This window comes from Corapipo altera, unplaced genomic scaffold (genome assembly GCF_003945725.1).
Source record: "Corapipo altera isolate COAL_440 unplaced genomic scaffold, ASM394572v1 23, whole genome shotgun sequence".
In the NCBI taxonomy this organism is placed as follows: Eukaryota; Metazoa; Chordata; class Aves; order Passeriformes; family Pipridae; genus Corapipo; species Corapipo altera.
In genome coordinates, this window is record NW_020884878.1 from 20,016,113 (window position 1) to 20,043,117 (window position 27,005).

General features: G+C 39.4%; 1 protein-coding gene across 3 annotated transcripts in view; it reads left to right on the top strand.

The window, feature by feature from the left end:
- Nucleotides 1–27,005, top strand: part of SLC25A21 (solute carrier family 25 member 21) — a 249,933-nt gene that overhangs the window by 685 nt on the left and 222,243 nt on the right. Inside the window, exon 1 of one of the 3 annotated variants that reach the window (XM_027637727.1) lies at nucleotides 2,101–2,256. The exons of 1 other annotated variant lie outside the window; for it this stretch is intronic. In XM_027637727.1, coding sequence (XP_027493528.1) covers nucleotides 2,190–2,256 — 67 coding nt within the window. In that variant the 5' untranslated portion in view covers nucleotides 2,101–2,189. Of the gene's footprint in view, nucleotides 1–2,100; nucleotides 2,257–27,005 lie in introns of those variants that run through there. One more of the 3 variants, XM_027637730.1, reaches the window with a different exon arrangement.

Below are 27,005 nucleotides of genomic sequence, written 5' to 3' on the forward strand. Positions count from 1 at the left end.
CGGGGGCGGGGCGAGGCGGCGCGGCCGCGGGGGTGGGGCGGGGCCGGGCCGGGCGGGGTGCGGAGCTCGAGGGGCTGGTTGGCGGGAGGATCGCCTGCCCGCACTTTCGCCGCTCGGGCAGTCGTTTCTTTTAATGCTGTTAGTGCTGGGGTGCTGCCCAGGCTGGCCAGGGACGGAATTCCCTACTAAGGGACGCAGTAACCACAAATGGAGAGACAGACCCTGCCAGGGATATCGAGGAGGAGAATGGAGTGGCGCTCATGCACTTGGGAAGAGGCCATATGGAAATGGGATTAAGCCTAGAAGTGCTTTATGAAACCTGCACAGTGGGAAGGTTGCCCTTTTTGGAGAGAGGAATGGATGGATGTGCCATATATAAAAAAGACTGTCAGCAGAGGAATTGAATTGTGTTGATGTGCACAGATCTGGGGTTTGAATACTGTGAGACAAACTTAATAGTTTCCTAACAAGAATAGAGTTTATTTTTTTAAGGAGCAGGTTACTATTCTGTAAACATCTATGTAATTTACATGCGCTGTGACCATTATTTTTCAGTTTGTTCATGTAAACCTTCTTTTTGTTGCAGTGACACTTTCTGTAGAGAACAAATCTAAGTGACCAGTTTCTGCATCCTCTGATCAACTCTAAATTCTCTTTGCTGTGGAACTACTGTTGCAAGTCCACCTTAATACTAGATTTGCTATTTGAACCAAAGGGAACACTGTACAGGAACATCTAAATCTCTGAAACTAATCAGCATCTGATTTTTGAGGATAGGGAACACTGGAGGCTTGATGATCCTGCTACATTTATTGAGCAGCAGTCTCAAAGAGCCCAACCAAGGGAACTGATGCAAATGCTAATGAAACATTGAAGTTGAGATTTTAATTACTTAAAGGTCAGCACATTCGAGGTTTATCAGTTTAAGGGAGTTATTCCATATTCCTACAGTGATGCCCACTCAGCTCTTACAAAGATAAAAAAATTTACATTACTGTTTATTTTCTGATGCATGCAAATTATATAACTGAATGTTATATCTGAATATTATTCCTTTTTGCAATTAGGGTCTTGGTCTTTTAACACTTTCTCAACACTTCTCTGTATATTTTCTGTGTTCCCATCAGTTTCAGTATCAATAAACCCTTTGTTTTTTTCTAACTTTTGTTCTACATTACAAAAGGCTACATTTCCTTTCAAGCTTGGAACCTCTACTCAGTTAGCAACATTTACTGCTAGACTATCACAAAACACTCACAGGCACTCTGCAAACTAATGTATCAGAATACCCGTATGGCTGAACTATCTTGTCTTTCAACGGTGCTGCCGCTGGGAATGAGCCCATGCTGTCCCGCAGGTTGTACTCTGGCATTTTCCAGAAAAGCACAGTTTGCCCTTGCTGCAGGCAGTGCTGGGGTCTGTCAGCACTGGTGCTATGTCCCAGCACTTCAAGCCCATGCCCTGGCACCGTTTTATTTACTTAGATGGGCCAGCAGGTCCGTGTAACACATGTAATAGTTACAGTCCAAGTGACAAAATACCCGTGTCCTTTGAACATCGAGGAGCTGGATCTAACCTTTAGACTAAAAGTTTTAAAAGAACAGCACGTTTCAGAAACAGCCTGTGAGCCGAGCGGCACAAGCGACCCTTCCTAGAAGTGGAGCAGTAGGGGATCTGCGGGTGTTAGCTGGGTTCCAGCAGCGGTGGGGAACAGGACTGCAAGTGTGCGCTGTATGGCACCAGCCCCGAGGCGGGAGGACACGGCCCGAGCCCGAGGAGGCGCCTGGCCTGCCTTCCCCCGCCAGCTCCCTGACAGCCGCCAAAGCCTCGCTCCCCGCCCCAGCCTGGGCGATCCCAGTGCCGGCCGCCCCGGCTGTGCCCTAAGAGAGAGAGGTTGCCGTTTTCCCGCCTGGAAGCGACCGGAGAGCCCTTTCTCCGCTGCGATCGCCAGCCCGTACCCTGCCCGGGGCCGCCCTCTGCCCGCCGGCTGCCAAAGGCCGCCGCGGGGCCCCGCGGCCCGGCGCCCCCGCCCCCCGGCGGTCGCGTCCCCCCGTCCCGCCCGCAGATAACCACGGTCCCGCCGCCCCCCCCGGCTCTTTCCCCACCCGCCCAGCGCGGACTCGATCTCGGCTTGGCAGCCGCTCTCCAGGCGCCGGCTGCCTCTCGTCGCCGCCGCGGCGCGGTCAAGGATGGCTCGGCAGCGCGGGGGTTTTCTGCAGGAGGCCTCTCACCAAGTCGTCGCCGGAGGCTCGGCGGGTGAGTGGGCACGTTCCTTCTGGGCGGGAAGGGTCTGCCCGGCCCCCGCCGGCGCTCCGCCAAGTTGAGATGCAGAGGCAAGGCTCGCCGCCGCCCCCTCGCCGGGCTGCTCAGGCGGCGGAGCGGCGCCGGGGAACGGCCCGGCTCAGCGGCGGCTCCTCCCCCGCCGGGCGGCGCGGGCGAGCCCCGGAGTCGACCCACGGCCCGGGGGTCCCGGAGGCAACTTCTGTAACGGTGCTCGGCCCGCCGGGGGGCGAAGGGGGGTGAAGGGGCGCCTTCCCTGCTCCGCTGTGTATCTGCGCTGCACACGCCCTGCAGCCCCTCGGGTGATAAGGGAGGCAGGCGGGCCCCCTTCAACGGCAGCAGCCGCCTGTGTCCCCCGCCCGCATGGCTGAATCCCCGCTCTACGGAGTCCACAGCGGGGATCCGCCTGCCGTGCCTTGATGCGGGACAGAAAACGTGCCTCCCCTGCCCAGGCTTCTTCCCCGTGGCACTCTCCATCGCCGCGTTACAGAGAAACCGATCCATGGTTACAGTTTAATAATGAAAGCAGTGCTGGCTAATTTCTTCCAGTTTTTCACCTAAATCGAAATAAAACCGAAATATTCAAGTCAGCCCAGGATGTCGGGGATTTTTACACAATATCCTGCTCTTTCGGTGTATATAAGTAAATTCTGTTAATATTTCAACTATCTAGTGTGTTTTTAAGTGTTCTTTAGTGTTTCTTGAGGTCTAAATGCTGTTTGTCATAGTATGTTTTACGTGAAAGAAGAAAGCTACATGGTAATGCTTTCCATAAGGTCCACAAGGAAAATTCTCCTGTAGGTGAGTCCTGTGTGGCCGTGACACTACATATGAGCTGGTCTTCCATTCCCACTAATTCTCTTGCTATCCCTGAATGCGCTTCTTTGCATTCCTGCCACCAACACATATTTGAGCACTTTCTTTTCATGCCAGTGACTCTGTATGCCCTTTGTTTTCAACCTTCTGCTTTGACAGAGAGGGATGTCATAGCAGAAGCGAAGAAGTCTTCTGGCCCTTTCAGTGTATTGTATGACTGTTTATGCAGCTCTTCTGCAGCCTTGGAAATCATAAAGCTTTTTTAGATTCTGCTTGGTACCACTCCACTCTTCCTTTAGGAGGGAAAGGGAAGGTTTAATCTGTGCTAGCCTTTTGAAGGCCCTTCATACCTGAAAGGATACTGGGGTGTTCTGCCACCATGTTTTGCAAGATGACAGATTTATCTACCCATGGCAGTGGGCCTGTGCCTTAGTGATTCAGATTGATCTAACACAGTATCTTTCCATCCTCTGACAGTAGCCTGTTTTCGTTACAGGCTCTCTTTGTTCATAGAACAGACTGTCTAGCACACCAGAAAGAAAATTGTCATTAGATAAACACAAAGTTTTACTTTGTGTTTAGAAAGGCTTCAGAAAGACTTTGTGTTTACTTTAGAAAGACTAGAATTGGAAGAAGAGTGTGTTTGAGGGTGATGTAGAGAAAAGACAGAATGAAAACTGCTTGCTGATCTGGTAGGCACACATCTTAAGGTAAGAGAATTCTCAATTCAGGGAGACAACTGATCTGTACTTAACTCTTTTTTAAAAGTATATTGCAAGAAGCATGTTGTATCTAGTCCAGACATAATACTGAAGATGCTCGCATCCTTTTGCTTAGTCTCCTGTCAGGCAGGCAGGTTCATTAGCTGCACCGCTAGCCTTAAATCTGTACAGAAACTTCTACTCATTTGTTTTGAAATAAACCAATAACGAATGTTCTCTAAGTCTGAACAACTCTAAAATTGTAGCAGGATTGTTAGATGGATGGCTCAAAGTGGGAGTTCTAAGGTGTTAGAGGGAAACGGCTCAAACTTGAAAACTTGCTTGACAGATGCTTAAAGCTCAATGGTGCTTTCCTGTTAATTTATAGAGAAGGTAGAAGAGGAAGGCTGTAGCTTTGAGGTCTTCAGTCTTAAGGTTACATTTCTCAGGCAAGAGTGGATCCAACATGGAAAGGTGGAAGCAGAAAAAAAAGATGGAGGGTGTGAGTTATTGATAGTGTACTTAGTATTTCATCCCAGTGAGGGATTTGGTTGCCTGACCTTAGTTTCTCAGTGACAGTTAGACCACACTATATTGCTTTTGGCTGCAGAAGAACACAGGACTCCAGTAGGTGCTTTGTCATATTTCCTGGTCTTATGAGAATGTCACAGACATCCTAGAGTGGCTTTGCTGTCTGTACCACAGCCTAGTATTTAGAAGTAAACTGAAAAAAAATAAAATAAAAAAATCATCGTTAGTTAAGCACAAGGAATGTATGAAGCTGTTTCTAAGGAAGATGCTCTGAGTTGGAATCTGTCAAAACAGTGATAGGAATGTAGTGAGGTGGTTGGGAATGAATGGCACAACCCAATAGGTGTAATTGAAGGGTCAGAAATAATTGCATAAGTAAAATGAGAGATAATTTAGCATCTGCATGTCTGATGCAAAGGGATCTGATAAGAAGTAATTCTGCTAGGTCGAGTGGAAAATTATTAGATAAGCCTAAGCTGTCAGAACAGGAAGAAAGGACTTTTTGATGCTTTATGGAAGATGACAGGACTTGTTCATGGACTTAATAAAGGTGGGGAAGAGGAAAGAAAGAAATCAAGCATGACCCCTAGTCTACAGGACTGATAAAATGGAAGATACTGGCATGCTGAAAGAAGGAGAAAGGAAAGTATTCAGTATTTTAAAGGAAAATATTTAAACATATGGTTAGCTGTCATAGGCATTTCTAAGTTAAACTTTAATCTCTCTGTGCTGTAATTGAACTGTAAAACTCAAGCATGACAGATCTCATGCATACTTTTTCTGTAGCAAAGGGTGCATCTGCTTTCGTGTGGCTTGTAATCTGACTTCATGTGAAATGGAAAGCTCTGCTTCCTGAGGGTGAACTAAATCTTAAATATGAACATTACTTGGTCTTGGCTTATGTTCTTTCTGCTGGCGTTGTTTGTTCCTATCTTTCAGATTACCAAATGAAGGTTAAAAGCATAATTGAAAATACTTGGTTTTGTTTGCTTGTCTGAGTGAGGAACAGGACTTTGATTGAAATGTAATTGGGATACTTCATTAGTAAGTTCAGGCCCTTCTAGTACAGTGAACTTTAGGCATACTCCTTTTCTCTAGTGGTTGATTAGTAAGCTAAGGCATGTGTGGAATTTATAGTAAAAAATTAAACAGAAAATAAACTCTCTAAACTGTAAGAATCACTGTGAAAAGAACAACTTGGGAATCTCTGATTTCCTTAGATTTGTAGCAGTTCTTCAGAAGGTTATTTGAGAAGTTCAGTCAATGCAGGGTTCAAATCACAAGAAGAATTGTTTCTCTAATGCACAAGGATCAAAAAAAAAATCCTTTTTTTGCCTGCCTGTATGAAAAAAGTCAGAAATTAAAACAATAGTGTTACATACAAAGTTGATGGATATTTCTTTCCTCATGGAGAGGAATTGAATAGTGCAAAGTATGTCATGTGATACCCAGGTCAATTTGTCAAGACATCCTTATAACAGAGTGTTGGGTCAGCTTGCATGAGGAAGTGCAAATGTCATAAACAATTGTACAGACACCCTTAGCACAGTGAAGGCAAGTGGCTGAATATACTTATCCTAAAGGTTTTAGGATGTTGCTACTTGGTATAGGTGTGTTCTTGTTTTTTAATAAAAAAAGACTGCAGATGGAACTAAAACCACAAATAACATAAATAAAATTTAGTTTATATTTTGTTGTATGATCACCTGTCTTTCTTCCCTACATGTGCAAATAACATATAAACATTTTAAATTTTGAAGGTAAAATTTTGAAGAATTTTTTTAATATATGTAGTGATAGATACAGAGATGACATGTTTTTCAAATCTTTAATATTTAACTGATCTTTAAATACTTTGCTGCTGTAATTCAGTGCGTTTCTTTGCCTAATTCCATCAATAAATGAACATGAACCATTGACTCTCTTACTGCAAAATGAATATGGAAAAGTCAGAATAAAATTAGCTTTAAAACAAAATAACTACTTTGTAAGAATAATTGAGGCTGGTCTCTTTTTCCCCCCTATTCTTCATATTTTCATGAAACAGCAGGGTTTCTGCCTGGCTGGACCTCTTGGCTTCAGGTTTGTTTTTTTTTTTAAGAGTTAGGTTTCCAGCTACATTGAAACCTATTAGGATTTTGGAGTCTAATTCTTTTAAGCTCCTTTGAAAGTAAAATCTTTTCTTTTGAGAGGTGCTTATTTCAGGAGTAGACAAAGTTGATTACTCTGGATAGCAGCAACTCCTTTGAATCGGATCTCCAAGCAGGGAGGCCACTTGTCAAAGTAAAACTGTCAAATGTGAATACAATATTAAAACCAGTGTTTGGTCTTCATATCACTAGAGGCATTAGGCAGACAAACATTATTACAAGGTATGCTAAGCAGCTTACTCTGTGAAACACCTTAGGTTATTTGGTCCCTATAAATGGGAGAGGGAGTGGGATGGATGTACAGGAAGCACTGCAAACAGCAGGAAAATTGTCTATCCCCACTCCCCCCTGTGTTTAACTAATTTGTTTTTTTTACTTTTCTGACAATTTTATGGGAATTAAAGTTAGGAGCAGTGTTCTACGTTTTCTTGGGTGCTCTTTTCTTGCTTTTCAGCCATGCAGTTTGCATTCCCATGTTACTAAAATAATCAGTTAATGCTCAGAGGTAGTTTCAACTAACTGAGTACTAGTAACTGTCTTGATTTGAAACAGTAATATTTTAAAATGGTTAAACCTTCTTTTCTCTGAAGTCTCTTAAGGCTGAAATATTATCTGAGGCCACAGTACATACTCGATGTCTTTGCCTTGATTTGGTGTTTCGGATGTTAGCAAAGACTTTATATTAAAAAACTAAGGATTGGAAGCAGTCAAATAATATTAGTTTCAAGGAAAACTTCTACAGGTTAAAATATTCCAAGGGAATGCACTTCCTGCAACCAATGAAACCAACTTTCTCTGCTGGTCTGAGAAATTAGTAGCGTGCTTATCTAGTGTTGGACTTGGAGGTTTGGAGGGGAGTTGCTTGGTTGGCAATATGGTGAGGAGAACTTTGGTTGAAGAGAAGACCAAAAGAAAATTAAGGGTGTGTAAGCTGAGATATAAGATATCCTGAACCTCCTCTAGTATGCTTGTAGAAATCAGGAGGACATAGGGACAGTCAGGAAGTTAAGACTTGGAAAGATTTCTATCTGTTTCTGCTCAGATAACCATCTACCCATGCTATGTTTTATGAAACATGCTGAGAAGAAAATGTGAATTACTTTTCAAGGTCTTTGCAACCCCTATTACTTTCATCATTACACAGTTCAAAGAGGACAATACAGTATTCAGGACAGTTTGACTTCAACAGGTCTCTGGGAATAAGGAACAACCACCAGGGAAGCTCAGAGAAACTCATGCTAGTTTTGAAGCCAGTATGGTTGGATTGCTAGCTTTGGTCTCCTCGACGCTTAAAACCCATGGAACATGATATTTTTCATCTCATGAGAATATAGCTCCGTGCTGCAGACCAATGCTAGTTGAGGGTATGCAAAATGCCATGTAATGAAACAGCTGAAATTACCTAGTGAACCCAGTGGAAATTTTTAAGAGTATTTCCCCACCTACTACAGCATCTCAAACTTTAATTCTGTAACATTTTTCAGTCTCTGAGCATCCCCTTTTCTACCAGCTGATAATACTAAAAATACACTCCTGAATCTGAAAGCCGGATTGAGCTGTTTGCTTCATATACTTCTAACTTAATTAAATGTTTTTGTGTTGCCTTAGAAAACCTTGTTTAATTTCAGTGGAAGCTAATCCTCATGAGCTGTCGTATACTGTGCTGAATATGCAAAGCTGGAAGCTAGCAAAATTCCTCTAAAATTTCAGTTGAGTTATTTCAAAGAAAGAGAATCCTCAAAATGTAGTTTTAGATAAAAGAAACAAATGAAAATTTCTATGTAGAACCATGAAATCATAGAATGGTTTGGGCTTGGAAGGGACCTTAAAGATCATTTAGTTCCAATCCCCCTGCCATGGACAGGGATGCCACTCATTAGATTTGTTGTTTGCTCAGGGCCCCAGTTTGCTCAGGGCCCTCATCCAGCCTGGTCTTGAACACTTCCAGGAATGGGGCATCCAATAAGACACCTTTCAGATTTTGTATATATAGTGAACCTAATGGTTTTAAGAAAGGTTATAAATTTTCTATTGTTTTTACTGTAACAAGTTTTTTTCTCAAAAAACTCCCAACCCACTCCTCCTCTCCCACCCCCCAAAGTACCCAAACCCTATTAAAATGACCAATCCTAAACGTAGAAAACCAAGTAATGGTTATTTACACTCATTCATTCTACTCCCCACAAGATGGCAGTGTAATACTAGAGTAAAATGCTAAATGTGCTATTTCCTATGGGTGCCAGATGGATAAAAATATATGTTGAAGCTGTTGCAGGTAAGAAGATTAGCATAGGTAATTTTGGATGATAAAATGTGAAATAAAAGCTTAAAGATACAAACCAAATTAAACCAAATAATGATTAATAAATACTGATTTCACCTGTGTACTGCAAAACCAGTGTTCCTGAATTTGACTTTTGTTGAATCAACCACAAGAATTGCAAGTGGTGACATATTACTAGTAAAGGTCAATAGATGTTCGTAAAGCTAAAATACCATATATAAATAAAAAAACTTGAGATAAATTCCTGTCCCAGTATAATGAATATGCAAATAGCTCCTGATTTCCACTGTGAGGAATTTCAGTCTTGATTAGTTTAATTTTACCATAGATTTTATGTGATATTGTGAAATCTCGTCAAGCTCTCAAATTCCCAACTATAACCAAAGTAAAGACTACTGTGTTGCTCATTTCTGTAAGCCTATGTTAACTTCCTTCAAGTATTTGCAGGAATGAGACCTAAAAGCAAATGGGTAGTCAAAATAATTAATACTTGAACATGCCTGTAGTAAAGTTTATAGGCAAAAAGTGCTTTGTCTGCAGGGAGGCAGTTCTGAAGCCGTTACAACTTCTGTTAGCCAAGGTTATATTTGCTTAAAGAACAATTTTTCATTACTATGCTTATTGTTTCATCAGTTTTCCTTAGTGACCAATGCTCGTATTCAAATTGAAGTTAAATTATCATAACACAAAAACTTATTATGTAGTAAGAATAGACTTCCAATGTACAGCAACAAAGCATGCCTTTTGATAGAAATATACGTGTTTCTGTGGCAGTGTGGCAGAAGAGAAAATGAAAATTGATTCAGATTATTTCTGTGCATAGAATCTGGCATATCTGCCTATTAAGTCGTGATATTACAAATTTTCCTGTAGCTGTAGTTCAGTTTCTGTGACATTACCTTGGATGTCCTTCTTATACTTGTAAACATTCTTTCTTTACTCTTGCTACTTTTCTATTTCAAGCTAGCAGTGTGGGAGACAATCAAAATCGTATACCCAAGACTGGAGGAACTCATCTGTTACAAGATTGACCCTGAAATTTTCCCTGAAAAATGGTTGTATTAACCTAAACTATTCAGACTGGCCTAAGTATTATGATTAGGGTTGGTATGAATGAAAAGAGCTAAAAGGGCTTAAGACAAGTAGGAAAAAACCTCCCTTTTCAGATAGTGATGTGGCTTCTAGGATATGGAAGTTTTTAAAAATCAATATTGCAATGAATGGATTACAGGGATGTCTCTAAGTATTTTCAAGTGTTTGATTCTTGATTATAAAGGCCTTAAATCTTAAAATATGTAATTATTTTTTTTTCCATTTGGAGGAGACGAATTGGCATTGCTGTCTATGGAAACCATCACCAGTCCTGTTGATGGATAAAGTAAATCAATACTGTTTTTTATAATGAGAAGCTCTCACTCTCTGATACCCAATTATTATTTGTGGAACACAGTGTTAAATGGTAAATTTTAGGATAGTAGCTTCTCTGCTGAAAGTCTGTAGCACAGGTCAACTGCTTTGGTTGTGTTGAAAGTTGAATAGTTGCAGGATAAGTACCTGCCATTTTTCCTGCAGTATGTGTTGTCCTGGAGTCTCATTATAATTAGATATATTTTCACCAACATCTGAAATAGGTAAATAATGTTTCAGTTGTCTACAATGGTGAATTTCTGATGCAAAAAATAAGGTTATAACTGAGACAGTCCGACTGTGGTTGAGAAGTCCCACCCATAAATTAGGGAAGGAAACACGGGAGTAATTGGTCTTTAGATCTGCTTTTCAGTCACAGAACTACACTGCTAACAGCTGCTTTTGTTTTCCCTCTGGATCATTTTCAATCTGTCAGTTTTTGTCAGGAAACATAGTTTATGGCTCATCTTTCAGTCTTTAGTCAATGGATCATTTCCCAGTTCAGCCTAGTTTCCTGGGCTTTTTGCTGTTTTTATTATATGGAAGTGTGCAGATGTGTGGCTGGTGTCCCCAAACAGCAACATTCCCAAAAGCAAAGGAGAGTAGTACTTTCAGCTTGAGAAGATTCTTTACACTATTTTTTTCACTCCCTCTTAGAGCCAATTCTGAGTGGTTTTGCAAAAGTGTTAAGTTTTACTTATTTTTCTATTACCAACACTTGTTTCTTGATATTTAGTTAGAGGGTTGATTTTCAAAATTAGTATATATATTTTCAATGTGTAGTAAATATTGCTCAACTTTCCTTTTTCAGCTGGCTCCAAACTAGCATACTGAACTTGATAAAACATGAAGAGATGGTAAGAAAAAAAGATTAAAATGTTCTAACTGCCGTAAGGAGAGACAGAGAAACTAGATTTAACTCTTTATTATGGATTCTGTGACATTTGATGTCTCTTACAGCTTGTGGAACTATGTGATTTAGTTTCAAAACTTGAAAGTTTGACTAAAACTTGAATTTAAATCTTATCCTCAGTGTTAAAGCTTGAAATGATGAATTATAAATACTTTGAGAACCTAAAACTCACACAAACTTTAAAGATTTTGCTCATGATTTTTAGATGAATTTTTGTATCTGAGCCATGACGTTGTGAGTGTTTGAGGTTGCTGATGATACACTGGCCTTTTTTAGGTTGGTTACATGTACCTTCTCTACTGGCAGATTTGCAGTGCTGCTTTGCATGTGATGGTGTATACCCATGTGCTTAATGTAACCTTGTGGCAACAAGTAGAAAACAAAGCATCAGGTTGCTTATAGACTACTAGAAGAATTTCTTTTTCAAAACATTGTCTTAATATAGATGGTGACCAGTGGCAGCACAGTCTTGTGTATACACCCCAATTTTGTCAGAATTGCATAGTAGTGTGAACAAGAGTGTTTGCCTTGTTCATGCTGCACGTTCAAAACATTGTGTCCGGTGCCCATTTTAGGTGCTTCTGTGATCATATTCTTGATAACCTCTGCTGTCTTTGGGTTGTTTTACTAGTTCACCCTGGGAACAATTCCTCATCAAAAAGAGCAGTTATGTAAAGAAATCAGCAGAGATTCTGAGAAAAAAAGTCTCCTGGAAGACCATGAGAGCTTTGAGAGTCCTCATGGTTCTGCTCTTAATTTATTTCCAAGTCTGTGGCTACAGAGCCGAAGCAATGGGACTTTTAAGAAAGTACTGTGTTGTGTGAACAAGAGCTTCATTCTCTTCTCCTAAATGGGATTAGGATTCTGAAGGGGATTGGGGCTGTTGAATTAAGCAGGGAGAACTTGGCTACCACTTATTTATTATACCTGTGAGTAAAAATTTTACATAGCAAAACTGTAATGCTGACTGGGTAATGAGACAGTCCTTGCTTAAAACAGTCTTTATTCTGTTTTTTCCTAAGCAGTGAAGAAAATAAGTATCAAGGTGCAATATGCTTTGACTGGCATATTCTTCCTCATTATGAAGTATGATGATGGCTATCCCAGATGACAAAAAGGAAGAAAATCCATTTTTTCTGCTGATTTTTAGCAAACTTTTCTCCTTTCTGGAAAATTACACTTTTTCATCATGGCTGGGCTTCGCGAACAAAGATTAGGGAAAGGTCTCTACTCACGTTTTACACAAGCACGCTGGTGGCTAAAAAGTCCGAAATGAGACAGGCATGTCTGATTGCAAAAGGCACAGCAGAAAGACTCTTTAGGTGGTATATTCTGCAAGACACGATTCTTTCGGTGTTGTCTTTTCTCCTCGAGAGTGATCCTGCGTGCGTTCTCAAAGGAAGCAGCAGCGTTATAGTGTGTTTCCAGGCCTCCCGATTGGAGGCCAGAGTAGACCAGTTATGTTGATCAATATGGCCGAGGCTGAGATGTTGTTTCAGGGAGTCCTTGTATCTTCTCTTCGGGGCTCCTCTCATGTGGCAGCCGGTGGCAAGTTCACCATAAAGTAAGATCTTAGGGAGGCGGTGGTCCTTCATCCTGGAGACGTGACCTTCCCAATGCAGCTGTGTTCTCAGCAACATGGCCTTGATACTTGTGACTGCTACTTCTTCTAGAACAGATGTATTGGTCACATAATCTGACCAGTGGATGTCTAGGATTGTACGGAGGCAGTGTTGATGGAAGCGTTCTAAGAGTCGCAGGTGGTGGCGGTAGACGACCCATGATTCGGAACCATATAAAAGAGTAGACAGCACAATGGCTCTGTAAACACTGATCTTTGTACTTTTCTTCAAGTGTTTATTTCGCCATACTCTTTTATGAAGCTTTCCAAAGGCACTATATGCCTTTGGTAACCTGCTGTCTATCTCCCTGTCGATCTTACCGTCCGAGGAGATGAGGCTACCTAGGTAATTAAACTGCTGGACTGATTTGAGCTCTGATTGGCCAATGGTGATATGGGGATGACAGAAGACTTCCTGAGGTACCAGTTGATAGAGAACTTTTAATGTAATGAGAAATATAGGTTATTGATTAGACATTTCTAAAAGAGAAGAAGAAAGCATGTGGGCTTTCTGCAAATATAAACCAATGAATGTTATTAGAGACTAGACTAAATGGAAATAAATGTTTTATTTAGAGTATGAAACTCTTCTAAGTTAATGTCCATAAAGTTTAAATTACTTCAGACTTTTCTTATTAGAATAAATGTTTCCTTTTAAAAAGCATGATAATCATAATCAAGACTAAATTTGTTCTGTTATTTATTTTCAAAATGGTTGTACATGTTTAGCAGACTTTTGATTTAAATCCCTAGGGATATATTGAAGACAGATGTTTAGATGACCTCATGTTTAAAATGAAGTTATATTTGGACACTAGGATAAATTTTCCCTTAAATCTTTCCTTATATGTTAGATTCTGGATCAGTGCAGAAAGTATTGCAAGATTTATGTTGTAAAGATACTGCTTTATTTTTAAAGAAAGTTGTTAGAGTTCAGTAGATTTTGTTTCAGGCAATCCTCAAAATCCTCAAAGAATATTTGGTTATGATACAGTATGTTTACAAATGAAAATATTGTTTCATGCTGCAAAGCTAAAAGGAAAACAGAGTTATTTAAAAGTTCATTGATTTCAAACCCAAATTTACCATGTCATTTTTACCTTCCCCCCCAAACTTGTTAAAGACCATGGTAGGCCTTAAAATGTAGCATCAGTTGAAGATTGCATGATAGAACAGTAGCTGGTATTTTTACTGTTTTCTGGTTTTGAACAAGTAATAGTCTCTCTCATGATGCAGTTAATGTCATAGTGTGGATGACTATGAGGGCTTCATATGTGACAGTGAACAACATTTTGGAAAGTGTCCATATTTTATTGTCATTATTATCAGTATTGACCTATTGAGAAGGTATTGATTTACAGATGAAAAAAATAAGTCTCTTCAGTCTTTTGAAGTTTATATAGGGAATACTGGCTTTTAATGTGTTTAGTTAGATAAACAAGTTACTGAGTTGCTGGACTTCTGCCATTTTAAATTGTAACTGAAATATTGTATTAATAGATATATTCTTGTCACTGAGAAAATACTTTTGTTTGTGAGCTGATGCAAAGGTTGCACTAAAACATTAATTGGATGCTTGGCACTTGGGCCGCAAAATATCGTTTGGCCAGATCTTGAGAACATTTCTGTGGGACAGCATTTTTTATTATTTTCTGTCATTTGTGATTAGGAAGGCTTATATAGGCAGCAGAGCTGAAATGTGTTTTATGCAGAGAGGACCTTTTTAAGTTTAGGCAGCACATGCAGCACTTTTCAGTAATCTCATTGAGGTCTAATAGGTTATAACTGGAGCAGCCCTCTCCCGGAAAAAATTTGAATTGCAGTTTTTGAAGTCTAATGTAGGAGTGGATGTTGGGTCCACAGTGGCATAAAAATCGTATCTCTTCTTCACAAAGGGAGTGAAAGGAGGAAATCTCATCCTGTTCCTGAAAAAGGAGCATTCATTCTGTCTTGTTCTTCTAAGGCTTTTTGGTATTAGATGAATGTTGGTAGACAAATGTACATTAGGCATGGACAGTAACTATTTTGCACAGCATGGATCTAATCAAAACCTAATGAATGAATGTGTGATACCTGTGTGATGCCATTTACGGTAAGAAATATTTTGCTTTTCGTCCTGAATCAAGATTTGCAATATAGCTTATAACCCTGGAAAATAAACAGAAAATATTCTTGTAAAAATTAATGAAAAATAACAATTTCGCATAATAATAGGATATCTGATAATTCAGAAAAGCCGTAAAATAAAATGTGACCTCTTGTTGAAATGGTATATAAGTGGGACTTCTTTTTTATATTTGTATGCATAGGGATTCGGTCTATATTTATGGACCTGGAAAATCTGTAAAAGGTACTATCTACCCTGTATTGAACTTTAACATTTGATATAACCTTTTCCTGTAACACTGCATTTCCCTGAAATTCAAATATTGCTGGCAGCTAAGTAATAAACAGAAGAACTGTACGAACTCTATAATAAAGTTGTTTTTGAAAATGAATGAGGAAAAATTATTTAATTTAAAAACTAAAGTCTATAAAAACACAAGTATCTTCTGAAGACTCCCAAGAAGCAAAAAATCATCACAAAATTGGACCAGATAGCCCTTAAACAGCCTCTGAAAATGTCACTTGTAAATTGTTGGTATGAAGATAAGGAGCAGTGTAGAATGAACTTCTAAAAATTTTAGAGATAAAGCAGTTTTACCGTATTGTGGTTAGATATTGTCTACACACGGATTTTATAAGTTCAGAAATGATCTTTAAAAGTATTACAAGAGTACTGAGCAGTTGATGCATAACACTTCTAATTGGACTTGTCATTTGCTTAGTCTTGCAGACCTAGAGTGAACACTTGGAATTGGACTGAAGTAACTTGGGCAACAACTTTTATGCTTGCGTAGTAAGCAAGTAATCTTACCTTTTGTTATATAATGGCTTTTTCCTTTTTTCCCATATCAGTGTATACTTTTGTCAATGAATGGAAAAAAAATGGCTTTCTATTTAAATACTTGTTTTCTTCTCATGTAATATGTTATCACTTACATATACAACATTTGAGTATTTTTTTCTTGGTTATGCATGACTCTCCTTATGCTACTTGAGTGTTTTCACTTAAGACTTTAGTTGGTGTGCTGGGGTTTGTAGGAGTTATTAGTCTTCTCTGGTGCCTCAAGACAGACACCTGCAAGGAGAGCAGACATTTTCCTTGGGATGCTATGAATGTTTTATGCAACTAGTAGGGAAGCAGGGAAAAAAATCCTGAGAGGGAGGAGGAAGAAATGGTATTAACTTCCCTAATGTGCTTTTTAAAATTATTTTTTATTTCCTCCTTGTCCTTTGTAGAAGTAGAGAGGACTAAAGAGTAAGTTCTATTCTTTTACTCAGACTGAGCTGTTCGCATTCTGTGTAGTGGATAAGGGTAACATGGTAACATCCTTCGGGGAAAACCGCTGCATTCAAGTAGAGATGGTAACACGGTTACTACCAGCTCAGTCCTAGACTGGGCTTTTCCTGTTCAGTCTAAATCTTGTTTATATCTAAATCTTTGTTTCCTACATTTTAATTAATCTTTATAATTGCACCTAGAACATTAATTGCAAAACCTGTGAAGAACTTAAAAATTTAGAGAGAGTCAATGTTCCACAAATCCCTTTTCAAGAATAGGGCTGAAACCTTGTTTAGTGTAACTGGAATTAGGGATAGCTTGCTTTGTCTTTATTTTGACTACAGGCTCTACTATGTTTAAGAAATTAAATTCAGAGAAAGGAATAAATCACCGTATTACATTTTGTATGATGATTGAACTGTTTGTAAAACTTGAACATACTTTATATATTTGCTAATTGTTTTGTAAATTTTTCAGTATTCAAGTTTGTAGTGTAAATAGTTTTGACTATGGGTAAGATTTAGACTGCTTGCATTCTGCATAAGCAAAACCTGGGCATCTCTGTTTTATCAGAATTCAATTCAGAACAGACCCAGGTGATTTGAGACCAGTGAAAGAATTTGGACTTTCCTTGGTGTAGCCTAGGAAAGCAAGGAACCAAGAAAATCCTCCTTTTCAAGAGTTTGGTTTGGTTTTTGTTTTGTTTTGTTTGTTTTTGGTGGTTTTTGTTTGTTTGTTTGTGGTTTTTGTTTTTTGGTTTTTTGGTTTTTTTTTTTCATCAGGCTGTAAAACAGTGTTCATTCTTTCTCTCTTTCTAGGTCTTTGAATCTTGCAATCATTTTTTGCATAGTGGTACAGATCAAACATACAGTAACTGTGTTGGCAGTGGTCCTGGTGGTCAGTTAAGTCTACTGAAAGGTGAAATAATGGATTTAAATATTTTGCTTTCTGGGCCCTAACACATTAATTTTTTTGTGTCACTTTTAGAGAAACTGTCATTCCTCAGTTCTAGGGTAGTTGTAGATACTCAAACCATGAGAATAATCGATATCTCAATTCCACCAAAATCAATGGAAGTTACTCCCTGAATCTCTTCTGAACTGTCCTAGACCTGCATGAAATATCCTGTGAAGTCCTGCATGTGAATACTCATTACTAACTCTAAGTGGCAGATTGTAACAGCTACTCCTTGTATGCATAAAGGAATGGACCATTTTTCCGTAAATGGAGTTGTTTCCCTGGTGGTGGGTTTGAGCATTCTGAAGTGTCCAGTTGAAGTCAGGCAGCAACCTTCTAAGTGTTGCAGTGCCTAGTCTGGTGTACAGTTGACTGCCAAAGATCCCATCTCATCTAAGTTACTGATTCTAGCTCTATTAAAAATGCTATTTTTTTAAAGTTACTTGTAAATCTGAGACAATCTGTTAAGTTACGTCTCCATGAAATCCCGCACAAAACTTGCATTGATATCCCAACCTGCATTTGAACATTAGGCTAAAATGTTGGAAAACTTGCTATCATTTAAAAGAAATAATTCTGGAGGAAATTATTTTAGTGATAGTTAATTAGTTGATTTCTGTTACAGTTTACATTCTCTGTTTGTATCTGTGGTGGAAAAAAAGTCTTTCTGTAACAGGCTGTTGAGCTCATAGCTGAAAAATCTAGCAGACTCTGTATTTCTAAAATGTACAACCTATTGTTAAGTACTCCTGGATCAGATGTATTGTGTTTAGTGATAACTGCTGTATGGTGCACAGAAGACCGCCATAGATCTCTTGGAAAACTCATAACCATGGAGTCTTGTATACAAGTTTTCCATCCAACAAATTTAAACCTATACAGGGAAGGAGAGGAGCTATTCTGATGTACCACTGCTACCCCTTTTCCATCAGTCCTTTCAGGACTGCAGTGTTCTCAAGGTATATTTCCTGTTCTGTTCTAGAACTTTTATTCTCAAACTTAAGCACAATCCTTTTCAGTATTTGACTTCCCCTACCCCAAGTTACATATGTAAAGTCACGTTGACACCACTGTATTTTGGACCAGACTTTACTGGCCTTTTACCAAAGGATCTGGGGTGCATGTCTGGAAATAGTTTCTTATTTTTATTTGGTGAACAAGTGGTAGTCTTCACTGACATTAAGTCCATGGACTTCACCTCTCCTGATTTTACTGTACTGTGAGCTAAAATCTAAGCAGTCTTCTGTCTGAGCCTATTTATATTTAACTAACAGCATTGCTGTTTCCTCTTCACTTTCTAGTTTATACTTTCAAAGTGTGACATAAGAGGCTTGTCAGTGTTTGCCTTAGAAGATTTTGTTGACATCTCAGTTATTCTTTTAATCGTAGCTGTGACTTCTTTGATTTCTCGTATTTTCTATTGAGATTTCCATCCCCTATATATTGGTCATATTCAGCTGACTTCCAGTTGAAAGTTGAACTCTGTCTTCTGAGGCTAGATTGAGCACAGTTCCTTCCACTGTTCAGTGCCCAGTACATATTTGTATATTTTCCCCTTATTTTTTGAAGGATATAGATTGGCAGTGGTCTGACAGTCCTAACATCCTTCCAGGTCAATGGAAGTTAAATTTATTTTTAAATAAATTAAATTAAGTTTATTTTGCTTTGCTTCTGTTCAGCAAATCTAGCCTTTTCTAGAACTCTGCTGGTCATACTTTGTATATAGAACATCAGGTGATGGACATAATTTTCTAAAACATGATCTGTGCCAAGCAGGATCTAAGTGGCAGGATGCACTGACCATACAATTGTGTGCTTTGTTTTCCTGTGTGTTCTTGCCAGAACCTTGATGGTATCAAATCTGATGATGGGGAAAATATTTGTCATCAGTGCTGTCCTCCAAAGTATCTCCTCATGTATGTAGTTTAAATATTCCCTTTTTCTATATCTACAAACTAAATAAATAGGTGAAGGCCCTGAGCTTTTTTCATACCTCTTTTAGCCAGTAAATATATTCACTCAGTTCATTCTGCTCATTCTAATGCCTAAAGCAATAAACTCCCAAGCTCTGTAGCCTATTTACTAAGCTTGAACTTTATGTATGTTGAACTTCCTTGTTTTCTAGAAATTTCCTGTCCAAACTGTTCCTTGCTTGGATTAGGCTTGTGTGCTATCTTATTGCGTACCAGCACTTTGCAAAATTAAAACACTGGATAGGGTGCTTGTCAGTCTGATATTTCATGTATTTTCCATTCGTCATTTACTTTTACAATTAGCTTGTGCTATTGGTGGGAATAAAGTTCACCAGCCCTGTGTCTTTCTTTTGCCAAAGGCTGCCTACGAGAATGCTTTTGTCATCTTACTTACAGCTGTCATCTCAGTGGCTTTTGTGTCACTATCTGGTACCCAAATTCTAGGTGCATTTAAGTTGACAGTATATTCTTCTGTTGCAATGTTTCTCATTGACCTATGAAGAAGAAAGATGGTGCTATTTATCTATGCCTGTTCTTATTGTGTTAATAAACTCTTTGAAATTATTCTGACCTTTTAGGGAACTGATCCAAGGAGCTTAAGTGACAGAAACCTAATTGCTTTTGATAAGGCTGTTTTTTGTCAGTTTATTTGCCTGAATTGTGGGAGCTGGCAGGGATTTCCAGTCGGTGGAGGAAGAGTAGATAATGGTCCTGGTAGCAGCTGGCTTGTAGGATTGCTTACCTGTTTTATCAGGTGCAATGAGTGCCAGGAACACTTCCGCTTCTGAACTTCACCCAAAGTTTAACAGATATGAGCAATTTAATTTGCTTGCTCTGTTGTGGCAGGTAGTGAAGCTGTTTGTCACCTTCCATATTTTCCCTTGTAGGACCTGCTTCTCAGGTAACCTGAAGCTTTAACAAATACCATTAAGGAAGATACGTTTTCAAATAATCCACAGCAGGAAAAAGGACTTTACTCAGCTTTGTGTGAGGATTAAGAGGGAAGAAAGACTCCACTCTTTTTTTTTTCTTTTTTTTTTCTTTTTTTCTTTTATGGTGGCTTTTTGTTGTTGCTGTTTTAATTTTTTTCTTTTTTTTTAAGAAACTTTAATAAACTCTTCTTTGTACTACTGGTATGCTGCTGAACATATAATAAATTGAGTTAGGGTCTGGGGATTTATTTCAGGCTTCATACTGCACTTTGCTCAGCATATAACCCACTTACCTTCAGGGGTGGCAAAAAACCCCAGCAAATTGCAGCTATGGCAGTTGAGTCAGTGGTCATCTTCTTTCCAGCACATAAGTCCACTTATGTGGACCACATAAACCACCACATCTACAACATAAACAGATAAAACAAGGCATAAAACACTGTCAGGTATGTCTTCTGTCTTTCTGATGCTAGTCGTTTGATGGCACAGACTGAGGCTGGAGAGGCTGAGAACTTGCTTACTCTGTCCTCTTTAGTCTTTGGGACTGCTGAGTATGATGTTTTTCTGGTACACTACATTGGTTGATTAAACTTAATTTTTCTGCCTAACAGTTGTTCCTTTAATTTGCTCATAAAAGTTTTATGTGTTCTTGTTTTTCTGTATTTTATATTTTTTTCACCAGATTATGTGTGTAATACTTGTACTTCAGCATTTAAGGTGGAGATGGCAGTGTTGTGCTTCTCTGCTGTCTTTTTTGGAGACAAAAGCAAATTTCTTACTGGGACACTCAGGCTGTGTTTTTGCCAAGAATGTGTGTGCAAAAAGAAGCCTAACCATGCAGGGAGATTTGCTATGTACAGTCTTTTCTACAGGAAGATGATTATGCCATATGATAAAAAATTAGTTAAGGATGGAATTGGTTAAGGATGAGTCTGTAAGTGTTGCAGGAAAATATGGCATTAGTTGAAAAGTTCTGTTACCACAGAATCACAGAATATGTCACATTGGAAGGAACCCATAAGGATCATGGAGTCCAACTCCTAGCCCTGCACAGGACCATCCCCAAGAGTCACACCATGTGCCTTAGAGTATCATCCAAATGCTTCTTGAACTCTGTCAGGCTTGGTGCTCTGACCGCTCCCTGGGGAGCCTCTTCCAGTGCCCAACCACCCTCTGGGTGAAGAACCTATTTCAAATATCCAACCTAAACCTCCCTTGACACAACTTCAGGCCATTCCCTCAGGTCCTATCACTGGTCTCCACAGAGAAGAGATCAGTGTCTGTCCCTCTTCTTCCCGAAGTTGTAGACTGCTATGAGGTCTCCCCTCAGTCTCCTCCAGGACCAAGTGACCTCAGCCACTCCTTACACGACTTCCCCTCAAGGCCCTTCACCATCTTTGTTGCCGTCTTCTAGACACTCTCCAATAGCTTAATATCTTTCCTATACTGTGGTGCCCCAAACTCCACACAAAATTCAAGGTGAGGCCGCACCAGTGCAGTGCAGAGCAGAGCAGGACAATCCCCTCCCTTGACCAGCTGGTGATGCTTTGCCTGATGCCCCCCCGGACACGGTTGGCCCTCCTGACTGCCAGGGCACTGCTGACTCATATTCAACTTACCACTGATCAGGACTCTCAGGTCCTATTTCCGTGGCTCTGCTTTCCAGCATCTCATTCCCCAGTCTGTATGTACATCTGGGGTTGCCCCATTCCAGGTGCAGAATCCGGCATTTTCCCTCACTGAACTTCATACGGTTGAAGATTACCCAGTCCTCTGATTTGTTGAGGTCTCTCTGCAGGGCCTCCCTGCCTTCAAGGGAGTCAACAGCTCCTCCCAGTTTTGTGTCAACTCCAAACTTGCTTGGTATCCCTTCCAGTCTTGCATTCCAATGATTTATGAAGATGTTGAAGACCACCTAAGACGGAGCCCTGTGGAACCCCACTGGTGACAGGTTGCCAACCTGATGTTACCCCATTCACTATTACCCTTTATGCTTGACCCGTGAATCAGTTTCTCACTCATTGCATGTGTTTATCTAGCTATGTGCTATAGAACACTTGATTGAAAAATATTTAAACTAAGAATAACTTTTTCACATAGAATATTTGTTGGTTCGAGATGGAAACAGAAGAAAATTGGCTTTTGAGCTATTCATAGTCTGGAAGTCATATGCTTTCACAGAAACTATGAAAATTTTTTAAACACCTGTAGAAACTATATTACTTTCAAACATTGTCACTAATGTTATAGGTGTCTGGGCACAAATTCCTTGGCTTCAAAAAAGACCCAGTACTATGTTTGGAAGACCTGTAGTGTAAATCTGTTCTTGGTGGAGCCAGAACAGTGCCTTTGAACAACTGGAACTTTAGCCTTGTGTTTGGAAAGCAGCCACATGCTGACCTTGGTGGTCCTGCACCTGTGAATGCAGTGCCCACTCAATACTGTCACCTTGCACAGTATGTACTTGCACACTGAAGTTTGAAGTCTGATTGCCACTGACTACCTGTGGCTTGGCTTTCTTGTTTTCATATTATGATGCTAACTATATAAGCAAATGCTTCTTGAATCTTTTACTAACAAAACACTTTTATTTTTACGACTCTGAACAAGAATGTTCATCTGTTAATATATGTCCTAGTGGCTCACACAGTTATGCATAGAATTCAGTGGCAACTGTGTAACTTTGAGCACCTCTTAAATCATGAATAGATACAAATGTTTTGGGAAATATGAAAGCATATATAGTATGAAAGAGTAATATACTGTATATTAGTGGTGTATGCATTTTTAGTTTTTCATTCCTTTTGAAACTCACATCAACAGTGGTAGTTTTAAGAGCATAGTCCTAAATAAATATGTGCTATTTACTACCAGAACTTACCTATTTTATCCGACAAGTGAAGACATTGATAGTTGAAGTGTTTGAATAGCCATCACAAAAATATGTAAAACAGAGTGGGAAGAGGGGCCAAGTATGATACATTTATGTTCTGTGTATACTGTCTACTAATTTCTATAATGGCTGAGATTGTATTTACAACTGCAGAGCTATCTGACATTTGTTATTTAAATCAGTATTTAAAAGGTGACATTCATATTTTCTAGTCCTGATTCTCTGTTGCCTGTTGAAGTCCTATTTCACTAATTTATTTTCTCATCTTCTGAAGCAGCGATTTCCTGAAAACTGCCTCCAGTCCAGTACTATAATATAAATATTATATGATATAGTGTGATGGTACTGCTTGTACTGCTATGGGCAAGGACACCTTCCACTAGACCAGGTTTCTCAGAGCCCCATACAGCCTGGCCTTAAACACTTCCAGAGATGGGGCAGCCACGATTTCTGTGGGCAACCTGTTCCAGTGCCTCACCACTCTCATAGTAAAGAGTTTCTTCCTAACATAAACCTACTCTCTTTCACTTTGAAATTCACTATATCAATGGTGATTTTTAGAGTTATCAAGTAGTTTATTGTCTTTTTCTTCAGTGTTTTACAATTTAACCTTTTTTTAATAAATGATGCAGCTTTCATGGGTGATTATTATCATTTTTTCCTTAAAACTCAAGTACTCTAGTACTAGGAAAGTATTACCTGTATTTTTTGTTTGGTGTCTTAAATTCTTGTATAATAGCTGCAAATATTGTACCTTATTTGAAAATTCTGATACGTAGATTCTTTTTCTCACATCTCTAAAGCAGTGATTGATATGCACTGATTACGCTCTTGGTTTTGTTTGTTTGGTTTTTAGTTTTAATTATAAAGTAACCTCTTAAAACATTTATATGTGTATTTAAAAGTATTTTCCCACCAAAGGTAGTAATTGGAACCATGCCTCATGTAAAACAGATGAAAAATCAATTGGGAAATCTCCAACTCTGTATCATCCTTCTCTGTAGCCAAGTTTCTACTGCACATAAAAACCTAAAGACTAAGTGCAACAGTAACGATTTCTGCTTTCAGAAGATTAGAAATGGTATCTTGTGGGCATGAAGTGTTTGTTTCATTATGTGCTAATGTTATGCTAATGGTGATGCTTATCTATGCTAACAATTTTGCTGCTCATCAAAGCATGCAAAAAAACAAGAGAAGTTTCATGTTATTAAGATATGACAGCATTTTCTGAAGCTTCAATGTGTCTGTGATGGCATGGTAAGACTGCAGCAGGTCAAAAGTGAGTATCTAAAGATGTCCCTAATTTTAACAGTTCATGTTTGGGTTTTGGAATGACTTGATCTTGTTTTTAATGAGGCTTTCCAAGTGTCCAGGAATCTGCAGTGCTGCATTTCAAACATGACTGCAAAAAGCACAGGTTATGTTAACCCCTAATTTAAGATTTATTTGACCTTAAATATGAAATAATTAAAACTACTTTTTTTTAATAATATTTGATTATTCATTTCCCTGCTAAGACTTCTCCCATTCCAAGTCTTTTTCCCTTCTAGTCAGGATATTACTAAAGAAGAGGAAGATGTGAATAATGTGCCCTCTCAGTGTACTTTGTCCACTTTTATTTACTAGTGAAATGAGCTGACTATTTAGTGGTTATATGATAAGGTGCAGCCTGGGCACTCTGTGTTTGGTGCAGTATGTTGGTTTTTGGAATAGAGGGCTACAAGTTTTTGGTGTTGGAGACAGAACAATTGCCATCCTGCAGCTGATGGGGTTTTTCTCATGAGACTGTGTCACTCTTTTTTCATAGGCAAATGTATTTGTACAGACTTAGCTCTTGCTAATTTCTGTGAGGAGAGATGCAATGTTTCAATGTAATACAAGTACTGAATATTAGGAGATCAAGGGAAGGTGAGGATTAGTCAAGAAAATGTGGATATGTGTAACCTTGATTGTTTAAAGTTCTTTTCTTTTAAAATACAGTGCCTGTTTAGATCACTGATGCATTTTAATTGTTTCCATCTTTCAAAATATGTCTAGCAAGTTCAGTTTCTAGTTGTTGTTACACAAATAAACTGGTATTAGAGGCATTGCTTTCTTCCTTTCAAACATACTTTCAAATTAGTGCTTAATGTGGTTTGAAGATTTTGCCAACATATGCTTCCAGATCCATCTTTTGAAAGAGGGTGGTTGATTACATCTATCTTTCTTTTTTAGTTTACAAATGCCAATATATTCCAAAGAATGCAAACCTTGGGACCATTTGTCATCACACTTTGCTTGTAGTTCACTTCATTATTGTATGTAGGAGGAAAAGCAAACAATTAGATACCTGAAGGGGGGAGGGGGAAGTTGGAGCTTCAGGACAGGCTAAACATTCTTATTTCATTGCATACTTTAACCTCCTATTGTTTTTCCATTTCTTTTAACACTTACCTGCCTGGATGTGATATATACATTTAAAAACAAACCAGCGCTGTTTGGCTGAAATACTAGATATAAACAGTCTTGAAACAAATGGCGTCTAAGGGCTACAGACTTTTAGGATTTAAATTTAAGTTGTTGCTGTAGACTTAGGTACTAGATTTTTGGATTCTGAAATGTTCTTTCAGTTTTCAAGAAATTGATTTGCTAAGCATAAATGTTCAGTTTGTAGATTTATTCATGTCCAAACTGTATTAGAATTAACAGTGTAGGCAGGCATCTTTTGTCTTCTCTGCAGAGCTCCATTCAGCAGATGTGTTTAGAGCCACTTCCTAAGACCAGGCTGTCTATATACTGTTGTGAGAAGAAAGATAGTTTGATACATTTTTGTCCTGCATCTGCTTTCCCTAGCTCTCCAGTGCTGGATAACTCAACTGTGATGTGAGAGTCTCAGGTTCAGCTCATTCTCTGCCTGAGAAAACTCAAGCTTACATTATTCACTGCATTGGCTGTATAGTGCTCACTTTCAGTTGTTGCAGGGAACAGCTCATTCTCTCCACCTTCTGCATGGAATATCTTTGCATGGAATATATAAGGGCTGAGAAGGGTAGTGTGCTTGTTAGGCTAAACATGACCATGGAGCAAGGAGGAAAGTTTCAAAAAGGGTAGTTGTAATAGGAGACTTCCTTCTAAGGGGAGTGGATTCACAGGGAAGCCTGCTGTCTTCAAGGGACTTGGATAAGGGACATTACTGGAAAACTCTCCAGTCTGGTAAGGCCCTCTGATTACTATCTGCTCGTGGTTTAAACTGGCAGCGACAAAATAACAAAGAGAAGTCCAAAGGCAATCAAAAGAGACTTCAAGGCCCTAGGATGGTTTGTAGAGGGATCACAAGCGCAGATAGTGATTTCCTCAATTCTTCCAGTAACAGATCCATCAGGTCAATGAGTGGCTTCGAGGTTGGTATAATTGGAAAAATTCTGGTTTTTGACCATGGGATGATCTACTCAACATCAGATCTACTGGCAACCTGATGGCATGCACCTTTGTCAGAGGGGAAAAAGAGTTCTAGCACAGGAGCTAGTGGGGCTTGTTGACAGAGCTTTAAACTAGCTTGGAAAGGGGAAGGGGACAAAACCAGGCTTGCCAGTGATGAGAGATGGGATGGCGTGCCAAAACCTGAGGAAACACTAATGGGATCCCTCAATCTGCCTCAAGGGGTGTTGACTACAATATACCACACTTGAAATGTTTCTACACCAATGCACACAGCATGAGGAACAAGAGGAGCTCAAAGCTTTGGCCCATCCCTGAGACTTGACATCATAGGCATAAGTGAAACCTGGTGGGATGAGACCTGTGACTAGAGTGCCCTGTTGGATGGTTACAGGCTCTTCAGGAGGCATAGGCAGGCAGAAGAGGCAGAGGAGTGGGACTGTATGTAATAGAAGGGTTAGAACTTATGGAGCTCACAGTTGGCAATAGCACAGCTGAGAACCTCTGGGTGAGAATCAAGGGGGAAACAAATAATGTGGATGTCATTGTGGGAGTCTGCTGTAGACCTCACAGACAGGATGATGATGCCAACAAATTATTCTTTGAGGAACTAAGGGACATGTCCAACTCAACTGCCTTAGTCCTTATGGGGGACTTCAGAAATAACTGGAAGACCAAGAAATAACTGGGATCATCACACAGCTGGTACAACATGGGCCAGAAGGTTCCTAAAAAACCTGGATGA